The sequence below is a fragment of the Numenius arquata genome, chromosome 11 (genome assembly GCF_964106895.1).
Source record: "Numenius arquata chromosome 11, bNumArq3.hap1.1, whole genome shotgun sequence".
Taxonomy (NCBI): Eukaryota; Metazoa; Chordata; class Aves; order Charadriiformes; family Scolopacidae; genus Numenius; species Numenius arquata.
The window spans coordinates 39,229,344-39,248,909 of record NC_133586.1 but is presented as its reverse complement, the minus strand read 5'-3'; the positions used below and the strand labels follow the sequence as shown (position 1 = coordinate 39,248,909).

Below are 19,566 nucleotides of genomic sequence, written 5' to 3'. Positions count from 1 at the left end.
CAATACAGCCCCTGTCCAGACCTTTCTCCAGCAGCAGCTGCTGGAGCAGCTTCATCCTCACAGCCCACCTGAGGTCCACAGCTATCGGCAGCTCCAAAACCAGCCTGAAATCACATCTGCGCTACAGCCCCCGTGCAGGGCCCTGCTGTGACCTCCTCCTTTCTCATCCATCTCATACCAATCCCCAAAACCACTCCTGACACCCAGAGAGCCTGGGCATCAGGAGGTGGATGAGACACTCACCATAGCTGGCTTCAGAGCCAGCTCTGGAGAGGGAGAGAGAGAACTGTGAAAGAGCTGAGTCCTTCCTTTAAAAATGAAAAAAAAACTTCAGCACTATGTGACTACAGGAAGAAAAACAGATCTGTAAAAACACCCAAACTCTACTTTAAAAGCTAATCCTGTCCCTGCCATGGATTTCCCTGCTTTGGGGCCATCTCTTGCAAGCCAACGCAGCTCCACGGTCAAACAGCACAGGTCTACCAAGGGCATGGGGACGCACATTTGCACCCGTGGAGAACCTGTGTGATTTGCCCCCAAAAAGGCATTTCCTACATACATCACCAGCAAGCAACCATTGCACTGCTGGCACAGCGGGGCACACCGAAACACCTCTCGGCCTGCTCATGCCCCAACAGTTTGGATTTCTACCCCTCCATCCAGTGGGAAAATATTTTTGCAGTCTACAAAGATGTGGCTGCATTTCGCGGAGCAGCCGTCCCTGCCTCGACAGAGAGCAAAGCATTCAAAACCACAGAAAAGGCAAAATACACGCTCAGAATTTACACGGAGAAAACATTTCCTTTTTTTTTTTTTTCTTTTTTTTTTCTTTTTTTTTTTTTTTTTTATGTCCAAAACAAGCGGGTTTTTGTTCATTTCTTTGTTTTTCAACACACGCACCGTCTAGAAAGTTAAACGCCATGCAGATGAAGAGAGTGCAGCTAGAAAGTCCCCCGGGGCAGCAGCGCTGCAGGAGCCTCACATCAACGAGCAAAGAGGATCCAGTTGGAAAAAAGAGAACAAGAAACGGAAGAATTGCCGGAAAAATACCCATCCTCTGACCTCTACCTGACGGCAAAGAGGTGAGACCAAAATTCCCCTTCCCGGCCATGTCTTCTGTCCTGAAAGCTGCGTCCTGGAGGCTCCCTAAGAGCCACCACCTGGGTTTGCCCTGCAGGAAGACCCGTGGAGTGCGGGAAGATGCCCGTGGAGGGGGGATGTCCCTGGAAGGGGGTGTCTTCACCCGCCCGGTGCTGCGGGACAGGATGGGACAAGCCACCACGGCGTGGGGTGGGGGCTGGCAGCCGCGGGACCCCCGGTAGGAGCATCGTGGCGGCGCAACCCCTCTCCAAATGTAAACGCAACGAAAAACAGCAACCCCTGAAAATCCCCCCACCCTCCGACCCTAAACAGTTGAATGTTTCTAATTATTACATAAAGATCCATTTCAGCAAATACTCAAAATCAAGTTACGAAATACACGGTAGGTTGTTTTCTTTTTCCCTATAAAAAGGCATGCGCTCAAAGTAGAAGACAGCTAAAGGCTTGTTTGTTTTCTTCAAAGCACGATCAGATTCTGCAGAGTTTTGTTACTTTATAAAGCTTGCATTCCTCGTCGTCGCTGGAAGGAGTCGTGTGGGCGATGGAGGTTTGTGCCCCGAAATCGGTGGCCGGCTCGGCTGCCCCCATCCCAGCCCGGGGGAGCGCCGGGTGCTGCATGCGAGGGGCGGGGGGGTTTGCTCCGCAGGGCTGGGATACAGGATCCAGGCTGGGTGGTGGGTGAGGAGGAGGATGCGAGAGCGATGCTACCGGCACGGCATGGCTGGAGACCCCCGGCTCCCAGCTGTGCCGACGCTGTGCTGGGAAGCAGTCGTCTTTCTCCTCCTCTCTTCTCCCGGCTTTGCCGGTCCCTGCTCCGAGGGGAGAAGGGAGGAAGGAGGGAGAGCATCCCTCTCGGCACGGCAGCCGCCCAGAGCCAGGGTGCAAAACCTGATTGCTCTCCTGGGATGGAGCCAACCTACGCTCCTGGGAAGGGAAAATAAATGGATAGCCTTTACTCACCCATCTGAACAGTGCCCTCCTTGCCCGGGGACTTGTGGAATACGGACTTTGCAAAGGGTTTGAACCGCGGTTCCCTGGCTGAGGCTGCCAGGAAGCAGGAGCTCAGGTTGGGAGCAGGCGGGAGCCACGATGGCAGATAGGGACGTCGATAGCAGCAAAGCAAAATCCACCGGTGTGCAGAGAGGGTGCGGCACAGAGCAGCTCAAAACTGCCCCCCTGCCCTCCTCTTCCTCAGGGGACTCCCAGCAGAGGTGGGGATGGAGGTGGATGACAAGTCCGAGCCCAATTCAGGAGACGTGCTGGGTAGTGGGGGGGTCCCACCAATGCCATTGCAGCTGAGGAGGGAGGCCTTTACCCTGGCACATGTCATCTCACCAGCCAGATGCTCGGGTTTAGGTTCATGGTTTCTCTTTTCCTGGTTCATGCAGAGGAAGGGGGCCCAGTGCCACAGCCCTGGCAGGGTGAGGGGGAGTTCGATGGGATGCTTGCGCGGCACCGGTGGGACCGTTGCATGTGTGCGGTGAGAAGCGAGGGGTTATTCCAGCAGGAACCAAGCAGCAGAGCCAACAGCCAAAGTCCCGTAGGTGAAGATGTCAGAGGAGGTCTCCCCTTGGTAGTCAGTGAGTGACAAACCCCACACGGGCAGGACCGCGCTTCAGCTGCAAAACACAAACCGAGCAGAGAGGGATTTTGCTTCGACCATCCCTTTGGCAGAGCATCCCTCTCCCCATTGCCACATCTCATGGGAATTGGCCATCTCCTCCCCACCGTGGCTGCTTGGGGCAGGATCCCACCTGCTTCGCAGCCTCAAGGTTGCAAGGAGCCCGCACCGTCCCCTCCATGTCCCCCCTTTGCCCCATCCCTGGATCCTCACAGGGCTTACTGCGGTAGGACAGAGGGCGCGCCAGATCTGTGGAAGTGGACGATTTGCCATTTGCCATCCCGGCGGTGCCAGATGCGGGTCTCCTCGGACTGGGCGGTGCGGGGGATCCCTCCCGCGTCCACGTACTGTGTGATGCGGATGTAGGCGATGCAGGCGGACTCGTCGCCCATCAGGTGGATGTGGGGGTTGAGGATCGTTGTGTGCACGGGCTTGCTGTTCCGGGACCACACTGAAGAGGGGACAAGTACAAGTGGCTTTAGGCAGTGGACAGAGTTTGGGTGGTTCTTGCCCAGGGCAGCAGTAATGCAGGAAGGGGAGGTGCTTGGGTTAGGCTCTCTGCTTGAAGGGGCTGAGCAGATGCTGCACAGGTGGGTTCAGGATGGGTCTACCTAGAAATTAGTTAATCAAAAAACTTCTCTACAGACAGCTTGGCCCCAGCTGATCTAACAGGCTTGATTCACCTCCTGCTGAGATCTTCCAGATCAGCCAGAGATGCTCCCAAAGCCACCCTTACCCTCCTCCCTCCAGCAAGTTGATGGAGGTCAAGACACAGACGGGCCCCATGGGAGGTGGGAAGGATCTCTTGGGAGGCATGAAGATTGCTTACGGTTTTCAAAGTAGAATCGGTGGAAATCCAGGCCTTCCACGAGGTTGCCCAGAGCCTCAGGCTCAAAGGCAGTCATCCCAGGGTCACACATCTTCCTGGGGAAGCGGGAAGCAGAGAGAAAAGGGAGAGGTTATCTCCCTGCTGCTGGCGTGCGAGCCTGCAGAACCCAAACAGCTCATGCTGGAGATGACTCCCCCTCGGCTTGAGACCAGGAGCCTCTGCACCAGTGAGCAATTCAAGCAGAAGTCTGACCTCATCCCTGCTCTCTGTCTGAAGCCCACCCCACCTCGCCTCCAGCCCACTGACTGCAGCCAGGACCCCAGCGAGGCAGGGCGAATTCCCCATCAGCCATCATTTCCAATTAAACCTCCCAAAACACTGCTGTCTTCTTTGTAAGAAAGAAAAACAGCAGGGAAAAACTCATCTTCTCTGCTCTGTATCAAAATATCCCTGCTGCGATTCTCTGAGGCAGGGATGAAGACCTGCACTTGCTCAGACATCGCTAATTAAATAGGCCTTGGACACAGAAGAAGTGTACTCTAAGGAGCGTCAGCTCAGTGAGTAGAAAGCAGTTACGCTTCCAAGCAGCCTGCGGCAATCTGGATATAATGGATACCATGGATGCAATGTTCCTTTTTCCACCATAAATCAGGTTTACAGTTATTCATCTTTCTGCAAACCAGACAATGGGCTCATCCATGCTAATGAGACCAGAGAGATGTGGTCAGCTTAGTGTGAGAGAAACACCAGCTTTGGAAACTGATGTCCCCTGCTTCTCTTGGATGGTCTCCATGCCCCACCACCATGTCAACCTGGTCACCCTGCCCTGGGCAGCAGTAAAACCTCCTGGGCTGCATTGTCACATTGAGAGGCTGAGCACCAACCCCAGCCCAAACCCGCGCCGGGCGCACTCACGTGTAGGACTCAAAGTCGCCGTTGCTTATTGCTTCGATCAGCTGCTCTGTGACTTTAATGATTTCTTGCTTCCGTACTGTTGTTAAGAGAGAAAAAGAAAATAAAAGGAGAAAACAAACCAAAAGTGCTGGTGTTGCAATATCACTCGGGTACCTTTTTCTCATTAAAAACAGACAGCGGGACACTGGGGACCATTGGAAACTCTCCAGGGAAAAAGGAGGAGAGCAACTTGGGAGAGAGATGTGGGGAAGGGCTCTTCACCTCCAGAGAGGAAAGATCTCCAAAGTCAGGGCAAAACTGAGAAACCCTGTATTTTCCTAAAGAGCTAAAGTGTTAATCACTGAATGGTGAGCCGCCCTCTGCCCAAAAAGTTGGCACAGGCTGGTCTTGGCTGCAAAGCCTTGCCAAGCTGGGACCAGACAGGGCAAGCTGGACCAAGGATGGTCTCATGTCCTTCTGAGATGGGAGGAGAGGGTCTCAGATTGGGGGGAAGACAGGTGGGTGATGTGACCATCCACCTCAGCAGACACAAGGAGGGACCCTATGAAGGGCATGACACCGTGTGGTTGTTGCCGGGGACCCCGGGCACTGTCAGCTCATCTGGGAAGGGACTGGGCTGCTGGAGCAGATTTGTGTCCCCAGGATGCAGGAGGAGCTGTTGGAGGTAACGCTGGGCTTATTAATGAGGCTCTGCTTCAAATGCAAATCAGCGTCATGCTTGACTTAATTTTTATTTTTTTTTTTGTATTGTGGCTAATGAAAGGAGAGGGAGCACGTTCCTGAGAGTCGTTCAGAAAGGAGGAGAGGGATCCCCATCGCTTCCCGAGCACCACCTGCCTCTGCATCCGCTCTCAGGGAGCCCTTCCCCAGGAGGACGAGTGTCCCATTAACTCTCACGTTGGGCCAAAGTCCATCTTGCTTTGTGCTGAGATGGCTTCATTGAGAGACTTTACAAATTAGCACCGATAAATTATTCCCTGGGTTATTCTTAGAAAGCTGTCTCTGGCAGGCGGGAGGGAGGGAGGCAGGGATTTCCCCTGGAGGCTTTTCCCAAAGGGCCATTTATTTTGAAGGAGCGGGCAGCTGGGCTGCTATCCCTGTAGATTTCAGGCATTTCCACTCCTGTTTTCAGGGAACACCCCTGTTTTAGGAGCCCCCCCTCCTCGCCAGCAGTGGCCCAGCTGCTTGTTGCACCAACCCAGCAGTGAAACCACCTAAGAGCTAACGCAACTTCTGAAGGGTCCCGAGAGAGCTCGATGGTGGTGGGTTTCACTGTAGCCAATATCTCATTAGGAGTGGCCAGACTAATGACCCCAGGGCACTCCTCTGAAACAGCCTGACCGCCTCCCCAGGTGCCCCCACCGGTACCTTTGGTGTCTTCATCCTCGATGGTGGTGTTGGTGCTCTCTGACGATTCCTGAGCAAAGAACAGAAAGGAGAGACGGGGCGGTGAGAGGGGTCTTCCCCCCCGGCGCCAGACGGAGCTCGTGTGTTCGACAGCCCCCCGAGTCCGACCCCACAGCGCTCGACTGTGCCAACGGGCAGAAACCAAGGAAAACGCCAGCAGGTCCAACCCGTCCTCAACCACAGCTCTAGGGCAGCGCTGGCAGAGCCCTCCCTGACCTCCACTCCTTGTAGCCAAGGGCACAAGAGCTGGGCTGTGGAGGGTCTCGTAGGAACGGCGCTGCCTTTCCTACCGGCGCCTGTGGGGACAGAGATGGGGACAGGTCCAGGGGTGGGGGGTTTGGTGGGTTCCTAGGAGCGTTGCCGGAGGGGCAGGGAGAGGGGCTGTGCAGGGGTGGAAGACACCATGTTGACTGTACGATAAAGAGAGAGATGTACAAATTAACAGCGAGGAGGAGCTGGGATGAGAAAGAGGGGACTGTGCAGGAGTGAGAGAGACCACACTGACCGCAGAGTAGGGAGAGAAATGTACAATAAAACAGAGTGCTTCCAAGACCCACATGGACCACCGAAGGCTGAGACACAGCTCTTTCAAGAAACAGCTGAGCACTACACAGATTTGGGAGGGGGGAGGGGGGTACTGACCCCCCATCTCTCTCCAGGAGCCCCATCAAGGCGACTCTGCTAGCGGAGCTAGAGCAATGGCTCTGCTAGCTCTTCCCAGCAGAGCCTTGCTTATGTATTACCCATAATACCCCGATGTAGGTTGGCAAGGTGTCCCATGACCATACAGTCCCCGCAGAGGCATGGAAGGTGTTTCTCCAAGGCTCCTTGGACCGATGCAGCCTGCAGACCTGAGTCAGGAGAACTGGGAGAAACGGCATGAGAACCCATCAGCAAGAACCAGGGCTGGCTTCCCACCAGCTGGTGGCCAGCAAGTGCCTGCACCAACCCTGTTAATGGGGTTTGTGGGTGATACGGCTTTGAGGATGTTCCCTCCAACCCCAGTGTCCCTTCTTCCCTACCCCGAGGTAACTTCCAAAAACGGGGGAAGCTGGAACATGTAGAGAGGCCCAGCAATATCGGCATTGAGGAAGACGAAGGACACTCACCATTAACTGAACGCTGGAACTGGACTTTCTTTTCTGGAAAAACAAGGAGAAGAGATGGAACAGGAAGAGACACAGAGTGAGAAAGGCAGAGAGCGGCACGTGAGAGGCAGCAGCTCCTGAGCCACCCTTCGTGGTCCTCGTGGAGGGGCAAATGAAAGGCAACCCGGTGCCACTGGCTGTGGTGCTGGTGGTGCCATGCCAGCTCCCTCCCTGCTTTCCTGCTGGCACCTTTCTCTCCTGACCTGCCACAATCTCTGGTGTTGCTCATCCCAAGGACCTGTCTAGTCCTAAAGGGAGTCCCCTAGGAGTCAATGACCACTCTGGTGGCCTTGTGACCAGGCCAGCAAGCTCACAGGAATAGGAGTGGGACGCTGAACAGCTAAGGCAGCTCCACCACCTGTAGAGCCCTGATCCCCATCTGAATTCCATACTGACATTTACAGGCTCTGGAGCTGTTTTGGGTGCATCTGCCCGTGCTGCTGACTAGGGTGGAGACACTCAGTTAGCTTTGGACCTAGACCAGTGCTAAGCTGGCTGGTGTAAAGCCAGCATGGCTATTGCTACTTGACCCCGCAAGGTGGACACACCGTGTGGGAAGCTGTCCTAAAGTGCAGCTCCAGTGCTTTAAATCAGGACAAGTCTCCTCCAAAGAGATGACTTTATGCATGCTCAGATTTATCTCCATCCTTGACCACTACCACTAGGGTTTCAGGCTTTTGGGTTGAATGACCCCATAGCCATGGTTCCCAAACTACTTCCGGACTCTCCTTCCTTCCTGTGCTCTGCTCCCAGTCTCCATCTTTAATCTAGCCAGGAGACAGTGGGACGTGCACACTGGCCTCAGGCCCTTTCTCCACCTCCAGCTCCCAGGGGATGACTCACAGCAAGCGCTGGGAAACACCAGCCTGCAGGAATCAGAAGCTGCAGTGCCAAATAACAAGCCTTTTACCAGCGTATTTAAAGAGGCACTGGCTCTGCCTGCCCTGCGGAGGGAAAAGCCGCACACGCCGTGCAAATCTCTTGACAAAGTCCACAGAGCGACCCATTGGGGTGCGTGGGTGGGCTGCAGCGTGAAAACTGCTGCTATCCATCCCCCTCATTGCTCCTTTCACATCCTACGTGGCTCCCACCAGCACCGTCACTGAGCTTTCCCCTCCACCGGTGCAGCTCTCCCCTCCCTCGCTAGGTCCTACGTTAATCCTCGCCCCTCCTTCCCCGAAACAACAGATGTCCTAAAGGGCAGAGCGAGCTGTGGTATTTCAGAAGGAACCTCATGGAAAACAGAGCCGCCGGAGCTGGGCTGCCTGCAGGAAGAGCTGACAGCTTCTGCTACCCAAGGACATGAGACGGGGCAGTAAACTGCAGAAATTTCAGACGCCACAGAATGCAACACAAAGCAGTGACCGCGTCGAGTCTGGACATACAGTAACAGGATGCAACACGGGGCAGTGAGCTCATTAATTTAGGACGGGACAGGATGTGACACGGGGCAGTGATTTCATTAGTTTACGATGTGACGAGATGTGACACTACACAGGGCAGTGAAGGTATCATAGCTGCTGGGACCAGAAGACCTCCTGCAGACCCCAGAGCAGGGCTCGAGGAGGATTTCTGGTCCCATGAATGCTTGTAGGAGGGGAGGAACCTCCTCGAGAGGGTGAGTTTTGAGCCCTCTGAGCCTGGGCTTAGCACCATCCTGGTGGTGGAGGGCTGTGTAGGCAAACTTGAGGGCAGCACCAGCTACCCGCTGCCCACCTGCGTAGCTTTGGGCAGGAACAGCAGGGGTGGCTGCCTGGGACCTGCCTGCTCTCATGGGGACGGTCAGTTTCTCCAAATGGGGACCCAGCTCTTCCGACAATGAACCGTACCACGTGGCCTGACTTACAGCCCTGTTCTGAGCAGGCAGGACCATTCCCTTCCCACCTACCCAAGGCAGGTTTCCAGGGTCCTGCCTCGCTGTTCCAGAAAGATGGAGATAAATGAACACCACCCAGCAATGCCCTGGCATCTGCCAGCTGCCCACAGTGGGCCGTTAAAGCTTCACCCAGAGCACCCAGCCTCCCTGTGCCCCTGTGGGTGGGTTACACTGCAAGTCCCCCCAGGCTGAGCATGGGAATGAGAGGTGGGAATGGTAGTACTGAAGGTGGCCAACACAAGCAAACCATTGGGAACTCGCTTGCCTCTACTTTGTCTCCTCCTCTACCTTCCTGGCCATCTGGCCAGGCTGTCTCACCTCCACTTGTTGAAAAGGGGGCAATAAAAAGGCAAACTCATTCTCCAGAGCTTGGATACCCTCTTGAGCTGGGTGTTGGCTGGTAGACTGCATTCGGGATGAAGCCTCACTCGCTGCTCCCCAGCGAGGGGCTGAGGACTGGGCATACAATAAGCCAGCCTCTCTGATCCCACTCTGAAACCAGATGCTCCTTGCTGAGTTTCAGCGATGGGTCAGGAGGCTCTTTACCCAAACTAGCTATTTTGCTACGACAGCAAATGCCCCTCTTCCCAGGATAACAACTGCTCTCAAAGCTACTTTGAAGTCCAAGAGGGAGCGTCATTAGCAAGTTGGGCTGGCAAATGGTCTTCTGCCACCACACCATCCTGGCAATGCTAGAGATTAAATTCAAGGCTGACCCTTTCTGCTGGAAAATTAGATTCGGGACCATGCCTGATGAAGCCTCTCCATCTACCGGTTTCTCCTTTCACAGCTTAAAAACACATCTCTTGATTGCTCTCACCTGTGCTCCAGCAACTTGCACCAAGTCAGCTCTACCTGTGGTGTCACTTCTCAGGTGACTCCCAGAAGCAGCCAGGACCTCAGAGCAGCAAAGGGCAGCCCATCAGTGGCTGGCAGATGGGTTGCTGTGATGCCCATGGGACCTGTCGCCTCTGTGCCAGCACTGTTGTCCAAAACTAGCAATCCTGTCCTGGAAGCCACATGGTATCCCGACACCATGGCCCAAAGCAATGTCCTCTCATAGCAATGCAGGCCATCAGCTTCATGTTGCAGAACTATGCTGCATGGCTGGAATGGTCTGCTGTGAAGCTGAGCCCAGGTTTGGAAGGTTGTGTATGGTCTCCAGCCTTGCAGGCTTGTCCTGTCCCAACTGCTGGGTCTGGAAGGAGTGGGAGAAAGATAAGCCATCCCTAGACCTCTGGCTCTACTGACCATTTGAACCGAGGAAGGAAGAAGCCAGTTGAGGTCTCTGCTCTTCCAAAACCCTGTGCCCCTCACAGCCCAACAGCTGGGTCCCTATGAAGGGGCCAGAGGAAGGAGAGCAGTCGTGCTGCAGCGGGGCTACCAAAGCTCTGCCTGACACCTTGCACCCCTGCCCTATGCTGGAGGACGTGATCATGCCAGGTCTCCCCTGCTGAGTGATCACTTGTATTCATGAAGGGAACAGGTAAGCAGAGAAAGACCCCCCCCACGAGAGCCATTCTTTCTGCAGGAGGACTTTGACAGAGTTTGCTAACCACCACACCTCCGTACCATCAGAAGAACCTGCTCAGCAGCAGGATTTTGCTGCCTCCAGGAGCCACCTTGCCCTGGAGAAGAGCTGCGGCCCCACCTCAGAGGGGCAGGCAAACCTGAGGACTCTGCAGCCCGAGAAGTAAGGTCCACCAAGCACTGGCTTGTTTTTAGAGCATCACTAAGCCATTTGCTCTGCCAAGCATCACCACTTTCGTTTGCTCTGTCTGCCCTGAGCACAAGGGGCCGTCAGTGCTGCCAAGAGGGTTAAAGGCACCTGTGTGCCACCCAGCAGCACACCAGCGCTTCCCTGGGACAGGAGCTGGGGGGAAAGCCCAGCCCCACGAGCCCCAGCGGGACGCGTGCTGGGGCAAGCAGGAGATGCAGCCGCCCATCTCGCCAGATGGTTGCTACCAGGCTGAAGCCATGGCTCCAGGCTGCAAAGCTGCCTCCTCATGTTCCCTGTCCCCTCTCCTGGTCCAGCCTCTCCCCGTCCCTGGGGAGACAAGGGGCAAGCTCATTTTACAGGCAGCAAATTCCCCCCCCCGGACACCCCTCCGGCACCATCCTGCTCCCCTCGCTTGCCGCCCTGCAAAGCCTCCTCTGCACTCCCTGTCCTGGCAGGAGCCGGTGGCACAGGGACACAACCAGGACAGCTGGGCCAACAGCTGCCCTTTAAAGCGCAGGGTGTCATGGGGACCGCCGGCACAGGGGACAGAGACCCCCACCGCTACCCCAGCAGCAGAGGGGCAGGCGGGAGAGGGCGGTGGGGAGGGGGCTTACCTTCACGCCGTCATTCTTCTTGTTGCCACCACTTTTGCCTCCTGGAGAGAGGAGGAAGGAGGTTAGGAGAGCCAGGCAGGGCACCAAGACCAGGAGGGCGAGGATCAGCAGCATGGTGCCGGGCAGCAGAGGGGCAGGACCCCGTGGGACCAGCCGAGGGGTTTCGTCCTTTCTCCAGCAACCCCCAGGAGCTCAAGGGCCACCTCGCCGGCACCGTCCCGTCCTGCCCCGGTGACTCTCGTCCAGGGGCATGACCTGTCTCCTAACGTCACGCCGAGTCCTCGGGGCAGCTCAGAGGGGTTGTCCGGCGGCAGGCGGGCTCCGGCCCGGGGGGTGCTGGCGACCGAGCCTGGCGCAGCGCGGTGGAATGGGCTGCCCGCCTGCCGCCCTCTAATTTTAGCCCCACGCTGCCGGGATCATGTGCTGCCGGCCCGCCGGCCCGACAGCTGCAGCCCACATTTTGACAATGATGAAAAGCAGACGCCTTCCCCTGGTGCCCACCGACCGCTGCCGGCATGGCCCCAGCCCCCCTGGGCTGCACGACCCACCCCTCTCCCCCCCAACCTTGGAGCAGGGTGGGATGGATGGGGATCAGCCCCATCGCTGTGATCCTGGGAAGGGGGGACCGGGGAGCCCCCGGGCTGTGCGTGGGACAGGCAGTGCTGGGAGAGATGCTTTTGAATTTCCTGCCCTTTGATGCTGCGTGTCCGCTGGGGCTCGGACACCGGATCCCCCCAGCTGTTGGACTCCTCCAGCCCCGCCACATGCTGCCCACCAGTGCTAAATGTGTCAGCATGATTCCCTCATGACAAATGCAGATACCAGCCCTGGCTGTGGCCCTCTCCCCCAGCACCTGGCAGGGCCAGCGGCCCCCATCTCCTCCTTGCCCACCTGCTACACCTGACTCCTGGGGCACCTCAGCCAAGCACCCCGAAACACCCATCTAACACCAAACAGCTGCCACCAGCCCGCTCAAGCTGGTGTGCCAGGCTTGGCTGGCTTGTCCCACCTCTGCTGGGGCCATCCCCAGTGCTGGGGAGGGCTGGAGGTTACAGTGAGTGGATGAGCTTTGCAGTCTGCCCGTTCCTTTTTGGTTCCTGGGAATCACCTGGGACCAGCCGATCCCTGCCTCTGAAATCCCAACTTCATGGCTTGCTCCGAGGGTGTCCCCAGAGGGGACAGCTCTCAGCAAGGGCTTGTGGCTGCACTGAGACCTCTCCCGGTGCACAGGCTGGGCTGTCACGTTCTGTCCCTGCTCCTGTGTCTCCACGCAGCCCTCAGGATGTAGGGAGACAGGAGGGGGGGGGGGGCGGGCACTGCAGGATCAGCATCCTTCTGCCTGGGAAGGGACTCAAGGGACCCTGCTGCTATCTGGCTGCAGTGGCACCCGGGGACCATTCTGACACTTTCCCGCTGCAGAAGATGCTCTCCCTGAGCCACAAACATCTCCAGGAGGACACAAAACCAGCTGCCTTGAGCCCTGGCTGCCCCCAGCACCCACATCCCCACCCCGGCACAAGCCAGATAGATGGGCACATACAAACCCCCAAAACCTAAACCTCTGGGGACTGCTGCGCCACAGCCAGACACCTTTTCTCTCGCATCCCAAGCCAGCAGCCAGCCTGGAGGTGCCAGGTGACCTAGCCTGGACCACCACCCAATGCCACGCATCCCCAGAGGCACCAGGCTGCAACCTCAGCACCCCTGTGACACCCGAGGCAAACCCGGCTCTCCAGGGATCCCACGGGTTTGCCCTGGGCACTGTAAGACAGGGAGATGAGCCCCAGAGACGGCACCTACCGGAGAAGTTCCTGGTGGCCAGCATGGTGGTGAGGATGGCTCCCTGAAAGAGACAGAAGGCAGAAGGAAAGGGCGCGCTGGGCCCTGGCCCCCCACTGCTCCCCCCCAGCCCTGGGGGAGGAAAGCCCTGCTCATCGCCTGTCCCCCGGCCACCTCGTTGGAAGGAAACCAGCCCACGGGCTGATATTCTCCTCCTGCCATCAAAAGTAGCCCTTGGTACCTGACTCCTTATCCCCAGCGCCAGGGCATTGGGTTGCATTCTCCGAAACTGCTTTTCCTCCAAGATTAAAGGGATATTAAATATCCCCGGGGCACATTTCGGTCTCACCCTACCCTGTCCTAGATGTAGCACGACTCCACTGACCGGGACCAGCAGCTGGCAGCAAGGGGAGCCACCAGGAGCGGAACCAGATTTAATTGCAATTAAAGCCCCGCCAGCTAATGGCAGCAAGGCAGGGATTTTTCATGGGAGCCACACAAAGATCACCACTGCAAAATAACATTCATAAAAATGCTTCCCCTTTTCCAGCTGACTCTACTAACTAGTTGCTCAGCGTATAATGAGATTACTCTGGACTAATTGCTTACAGTAATGGATTACTATTTTGAAGTGTATGCCTGAACTAATTTGATTACTTGTCTAGCTGAAAAGTAATAATAGTTTATAGCCAGTTTCTTTTCTTGATAATCTTGTTAGTAGCCTGCAGCTGTCCTGCTCTGTGCCACTTCGCGTTCAGGCCTGGAGCGCTGATGGCTCCGACTGCGGCACAGACCAGCGCCGTCCCGTTCTATGTCTCCGGCTCTGGAAGAGGCATTGCGATTTCCAGAGCCTGTTCCCAGCGCCGTGCTGGGGCTGAGCAGCACCCGGGAGATGGGTGCTTCAGGGAGGTGCTCCAGCTCGTCGGTGAAGCCTGGGGAGATGGTGGCTTCAGAGGGGGTTCAGGCTGCAGCACATGGCAGCATCCAAGAAGGGAAAGCCTGTCTGGGTGAGCCAGAGCTTTTTGACTGTCTGTGGATGACTTTGTTCCTTGGCTACAAAGTGGTTTGGTCATCAGGCAAAGGGGTCTCACTCTGACTCTCAGATCCATGTCCTGCCCCAAAGAGGAGCTTTCCTGACACTGACTCCAGAGGGAAAGTCCTCATCCCAGTGTCCAGAGCAGGTCTGTGACTCAGTGCTTTCCTTCACCACGGCTTTCCTCTAAGCACTTGGGAACCCCAGCCAGATGCAGCCACCACCCCCTTCAGTCCCTTCTTCACAAGGGGATCCCCAAATGTCCATCACCCCCATCCCACTAACCAAGAGACACCACCCTGTCCTTTCCCACTGGGGGAACAAACCCACCAATGACCTGATCATGCATTTTGCAGCCAGCTTGGAGACTGGGAGAGTTACCTTCAGCTTCCTTCGGGCATTGAACTTCTTCAGGCAATCCACCGTCTCCTGCCTGTGCATGCATGACGCCACGGTGGCACGGTGCTGGGAGGAGAGAGACCCGGCTCAGAGCAGGCACCAGGGGGGAAGGGACTCCCCCAGCCCCGCTCTCACACACACACACACGTGTGTGATCTCCTGCGGCCGAGGCACAGGCCAGAGCTGCCTGCAGCAGCAGATAAAATTTTAATAGGGAGCGGGAGATCGAAGCTCTGGAGTCAGCAGGATCTGCTCTGGTGGTGGGGGGGGGGTGTCACAGGGAGATCTGGCTGCCCCCTGAGTTAACCCCTCAACTAACTGGCCTCATTTAGCAGCGTGCTCGGGGTTTACACGTGGTGTGGGGTCTCAGGGTTAAGCCTGTGGACTCCTCCTGCCTTTAGGAGCTGATTCAGAGTGAGAACCAGCAGCCGGAGCAGCGAGGGGTGGGGGGCATAGCTGCTGGGCGGGGTATGGATGGATAAACATGAGCCTGCTCCCACCCTTCCTGAGGAAAGGCTCCCCCAGCGCAGATGACACCAAGAAACCAGCCTCTCCCCACAAGGGCTGGGAATGTGTGTGTCTCTCCCATCACCAGCTCCCCTGGGACAAGCTCTTTGCATTCATGCTCCAGGCTTTTCTCTGCTGTAAAGCCTCGGGGAAAAGGCTGCTCTGAGAGCACTGGGAGGAACCATGTCAGGAAACCATCTTCCCAGGATGGAGAAAAGAGCCGGACAGCATGTTTGATAACCTGTGCACCCCAATGAGATGTTACCCCCCTGTGAAACCCCACATCTTTAGACCTTCAGCCTCAACCGCTGAGTGCCACCAAACTCACCGATATCCAGGGGTGCTTCAGAGCCTCTGCTGCCGTGATGCGCTTGGATGGGTTTATGGTCAACATCTTGTTGATGAGATCTTTCGCTTCAGGAGTGACCGTGTCCCACTCAGGGGAGGGGAACTGCCAAAGCAAAGGGATGGGGGTGAGAGATAGTAGGGAGCAATGGAAGGAGCAGAAGCCCTTTTGCACTTGGGTTGGTTTTCCTGCAACCCTTTGCTCCTGCCCATGGGACAGGAGAGACAGTAGCAACTGGAAAGAGCTGCCAGCAGGAAAACTGGAGAGCAGGGGTGGAGGGAGAAAGGTGGAATGCCCAGGACAAGACGTATTTGTCCTGCAAAGTGGACCTGAAATGTGCCAGTGTGTACACCTGGGTATGGCAGCTTGGCCAACCCTCTGTGACCAGAGCAGAGGAAAGAAACTTGCTCCCGTCTGCCTGAATTTGTCCTGATTGGTCTTCTGGAGCAGAAGACAGCAAAACAGGAACAGCAGTAGACAGGAGAGACAGTGAAAGGGGGGAGCAAGACAGACTCACTCACATCATAAGCCCCAGCTTTGATCTGCTGGTAGAGTCGGTGCTGGTCTTCATCCCAAAAGGGTGGGTACCCGACCAGAAGGATATAGAGGATGACGCCTGCCCAGGAGAGGAGACATGGGATGAGCAGGAGAGAGTTTATTGCTGGAGATATGAACAGACCCAGCCTGGGGATTGGTCCAACTCAAGCAGAGAAACTGAGAAATTAGGGAAACAGGAGGATTTGCTCCCTGATTAAAAAGCGAAAGGCTCCTTGGTGGTCCAGCTCTATGCTGATGTGTTCAGCAGCTGGGGAGATACATGGCTCTGGCAGCCACCATGCACAGCCTCAAGCCAGGTGCCCCATCAGGGCTGTGGGATGCCTCCTCCCCATCGCAGGCGGAAGAAGGCTCCCCTTCATCTGCAGCTATGAGGAGGCATTGCCTGGGCAAAAGAGTTGGCATCTCCCCTGCCTTGGGCCTTTGGGTGCACAGCAAGGAGGTTGATCCTTCAGAGAAGGGTGCCACTGGACTGGGAAAGAGGTAACGTGCCGCCTCTGGGGTAGATCCTCCACCCTGATCTCCCCGAGATGTGTCTAGCGACTGTGACTTGGGACATGCTGGATCAACAGCCTGCCTCATCCCATGCAGACCAGACCAGCCCGCTCCCAGTATTTCAGCCCCAGTCTGACTTACCGCAAGCCCACAGGTCCACAGCTTTGCCATAGGGGTCCTTCCGGAGCACCTCGGGGGAGAGGTATCCCGGGGTGCCAGCAAAACCTGGGACAGAGAGCCCATCACTCACTGCCAGCAGGCAGCTCCTATCCTCGCACAGCTTGCCTGGTGCCCAGCCAGCTGCCATGAGAGCCCTGGCACAAGCCAAGCCGATGGGACAAGCATCCTTCATCCAGAAAGCTCTGTCTCCTGAGAGCAGAGCAAACAGCTACAGCTAGCGACACCAGCCAAACCCCAGATGGTGCAGAAGCTGGGGTGCTCTGGAGTGCACCTCCAGAGCTTGGTCGAGGCTTTCCTTCCCAGGGTCTGCCCCTGCCACCAGCTTGTCCAGCTCACCAGGACATCTCGGTGACTCACCGAGTCCCTGTGGAGCTGTTTGCCTGTGCCCTGGATCAATACCTGGCTGTTTCCAAGGGCATAGCTGGAGCCATCGAACTCCTCCTCACCCACCATCCCTCCCACCATGCTGCTGGGGCACTCCCGTAGCCTGGGGTTCAGGTCCTAGGGATGTGTGCCCCTCCTGGAGACCCACCCGACCAAACACACCGACGGCTGAAGGATGCCCCACTTGGGGCCAGTCCTACTCACCAAACCATGCTTGCTGGTCTCCCTCCACCTCGATGGCAAGGCCGAAGTCAGCCAGCTTGACAGCGGCACCCTTCAGTTTGGATGCCAGCAGCAGGTTCTCGGGCTGCAGAAGGAGACAGGGGTTGGAGAGGAGTGACACCCCACTCCCCCCAGGGGCTCTGCTGTCATGGGGGAGGCTTTCCAGCAGAGCACAGAGGAAGGTCAGGACTCTAGATGCTCTCCCTGGCTGGTTTTCCCTGCTGTGTGTTGCGATGTCCACGGATCTTTAGAGAAGCATGGACTACAAGGACCTCCATAGCCCCTCTCCTGCTGTTTCACCCCAGAGCTCGTCTGTGGATTTACAGAAGCCCTACGTGGTATTCCTCCCTGCCATGTTTCAGCTGCCCTAGAGGACCCTGGGCATTGCTCCACAGGTTTTTGCATCAAAGATGGTGTCCCCGCGTCCTCCCACAGCCCCTTTCTCTGCAGCTCCTACCTTCAGATCCCGGTGGACCACCCCCATCTGGTGGCAGTGCAGGACGGCCTCCAGGATCTGCTGGATGCAGTGGCTGTGGGAGAGAGGAGAAAGCTCACAGAAGTGTTCAGTGAGGCAGAGTTTGCTTAGACACTTCTACTTGGCTGCATTTCATCCCTCCTGCCCCTCTTCCCATCCTGCTTCCCACCAGCAGCCCTGCAGCCAAGTTCCACATCCCCCTCCACCAAAAGCCCCACACCCCCGGAGAGCAGCTGTAACCCAGTAAAACCCCACCAGAGCTTCTGGACACCCAGCAGGAGCACCAGATCTACGTTGGAGCCCATGGGTTCCCCAGAGAAGCAATACTGGGGATCAGTGCTGGAGTTGTGATGCCAGCCCAGATTTGGTCTCCAAACCCAAGGAGAGCAGACGTGCTCCTCAGACACAGAGCTAACCTTCGCTTCGGCCCCATTTCCCCAGCCTCCTCTAATGCGGGTGGCTCTCGCTGCATCTGTTTGCTTTATATCTAGTTCATTAAACCCCAGCTCCGCTGCGTGCGTGAGAAAGGAAGGGAAAAAGACTGAGGCGATGATCACTTCTGCTCCAAAACAGCTGTGTACAAGGCAGAAGGTCTTTATTTACATGTATTTTATTTTATTTGTATGACACTAATAAGTGGATGGGTTGTAAGTGGCTTCGGTACACAGGCAGCCCATTAAATGAGATTGCTTTCTGCCTAGAAATCAGGGATATTTCCATGCAGACAGAGGCAGCGTAGAGCTTACCCCCTCCTTGGACATTTGTATAGGTTATGCTTATCCTGGGGGCAAAGCCAAGAGGCACAGTGGTATCTGGAGCCTGGAGAGGGCCAAATCCTGACCCCTCAATAAAATGAGGCTAATGCTGTCCCTTGGCTGAGGTACAAGGACCAAAGGGGTGGCTGAATTGGTACCTAGCCCCCTGCCTCTGCAGCAGGGTACCTGGAAAGTGCCAACAGGAGCTTGGGAGGGAGCGGAGCTCCAACACATCCTCCCACCCAGCCTGTCTTGACTGCTCCTCCTTAGTGCTTTCAAGTGGTAAATGCCAGAGAAATGCTTGCAAATGGCTGCAACGCAGCTGCAAGGGAAAAGGGTGAGGACTGCGGGGTGTCTGTGTTATCACACTCCTGGCTGGGACACCAGCCTGAGGCTGGCCTTCCTCCCTGCCAGTCTGGAGAACCCTGCTGTCCCCTGCCTGGGGACCCCTGGTGTCTGCCAGTCCAGGGGAGCACCGATGCCTTGCTCCTTTACAGGGAGGTCAGACATGGGCTATGCCATCACCCGGCGAAGGAGGATGCTGTGAGCAATGGCTGGCAGCTGCCTGGTTCAAGGAAGGGGGTGGGACACCAGCCCTGTGGTAACACATGCACTTCTTGGCACAGGAACCGAGGGAGTTAAAAAGAACTTGGTTTGGGTTTTGGTTGCTTTTTTTTTTTTTTAGCACTACACATCTGGTTTATGAGTTCGCGTTGCGGCTGCAAAACACCTCCCAGCAAGGAAGGAGCTTATGTCGCAGAAAGCCAGACTCGCAGGACCCTGGGAGGGAGCAGCTCGTGGGAGAAGGGAACAACTGCTGTCCCCTCCACGGCCTTGGCGTGTGTCCCTGCTCACCTGGCATCCGCTTCGCTGTAGTACTCCCTGGCCACAATGTCCTCAAAGAGCTCCCCGCCAGTGACCCTGCGAGAAAATGGAGGGAGTCACGCTCGGCCATCGCAGTGCGGCGGCACGCAAGGGAGCTGGAGCGATTGACAGCATGCTCAGCCCTGGCAAACCCCCCCAAAATGCCACCACACCGTGCATGTGGGGTACACTGGGAGTGCAGGGCAGGGACCTGCCCTCTACTCAGCTTGGGGCACCCATCTCGGTTCCAGCCCTGCCCAAGAAAGGCTTGGTTGGGGTGGAGGATGAATGGGGAAAGCTCAAGGGGGAGGCTGCAGGGCATGTCGCCCCGGAGTGGAAGC

The 19,566-nt window shown here is 56.5% G+C and overlaps 1 protein-coding gene across 1 annotated transcript in view; it reads right to left on the bottom strand.

Moving 5' to 3' along the window:
- Positions 1-847: 847 nt before the first annotated feature.
- The window catches only part of CAMK2A (calcium/calmodulin dependent protein kinase II alpha), a 32,852-nt gene continuing 14,133 nt past the window's right edge, over positions 848-19,566 (bottom strand). The window contains exons 5-19 of the mRNA XM_074155357.1: positions 19,217-19,282; positions 17,589-17,661; positions 17,114-17,216; positions 16,487-16,570; positions 15,817-15,911; positions 15,278-15,400; positions 14,425-14,508; positions 13,032-13,074; positions 11,232-11,272; positions 6,983-7,015; positions 5,835-5,883; positions 4,467-4,542; positions 3,552-3,646; positions 2,936-3,173; positions 848-2,720 (exon numbers count right to left, since the gene is read on the bottom strand). Of these exons, the coding sequence (XP_074011458.1) occupies positions 2,941-3,173; positions 3,552-3,646; positions 4,467-4,542; positions 5,835-5,883; positions 6,983-7,015; positions 11,232-11,272; positions 13,032-13,074; positions 14,425-14,508; positions 15,278-15,400; positions 15,817-15,911; positions 16,487-16,570; positions 17,114-17,216; positions 17,589-17,661; positions 19,217-19,282 (1,198 nt within the window). The 3' untranslated portion in view covers positions 848-2,720; positions 2,936-2,940. The remainder of the gene's footprint in view (positions 2,721-2,935; positions 3,174-3,551; positions 3,647-4,466; positions 4,543-5,834; positions 5,884-6,982; positions 7,016-11,231; positions 11,273-13,031; positions 13,075-14,424; positions 14,509-15,277; positions 15,401-15,816; positions 15,912-16,486; positions 16,571-17,113; positions 17,217-17,588; positions 17,662-19,216; positions 19,283-19,566) is intronic.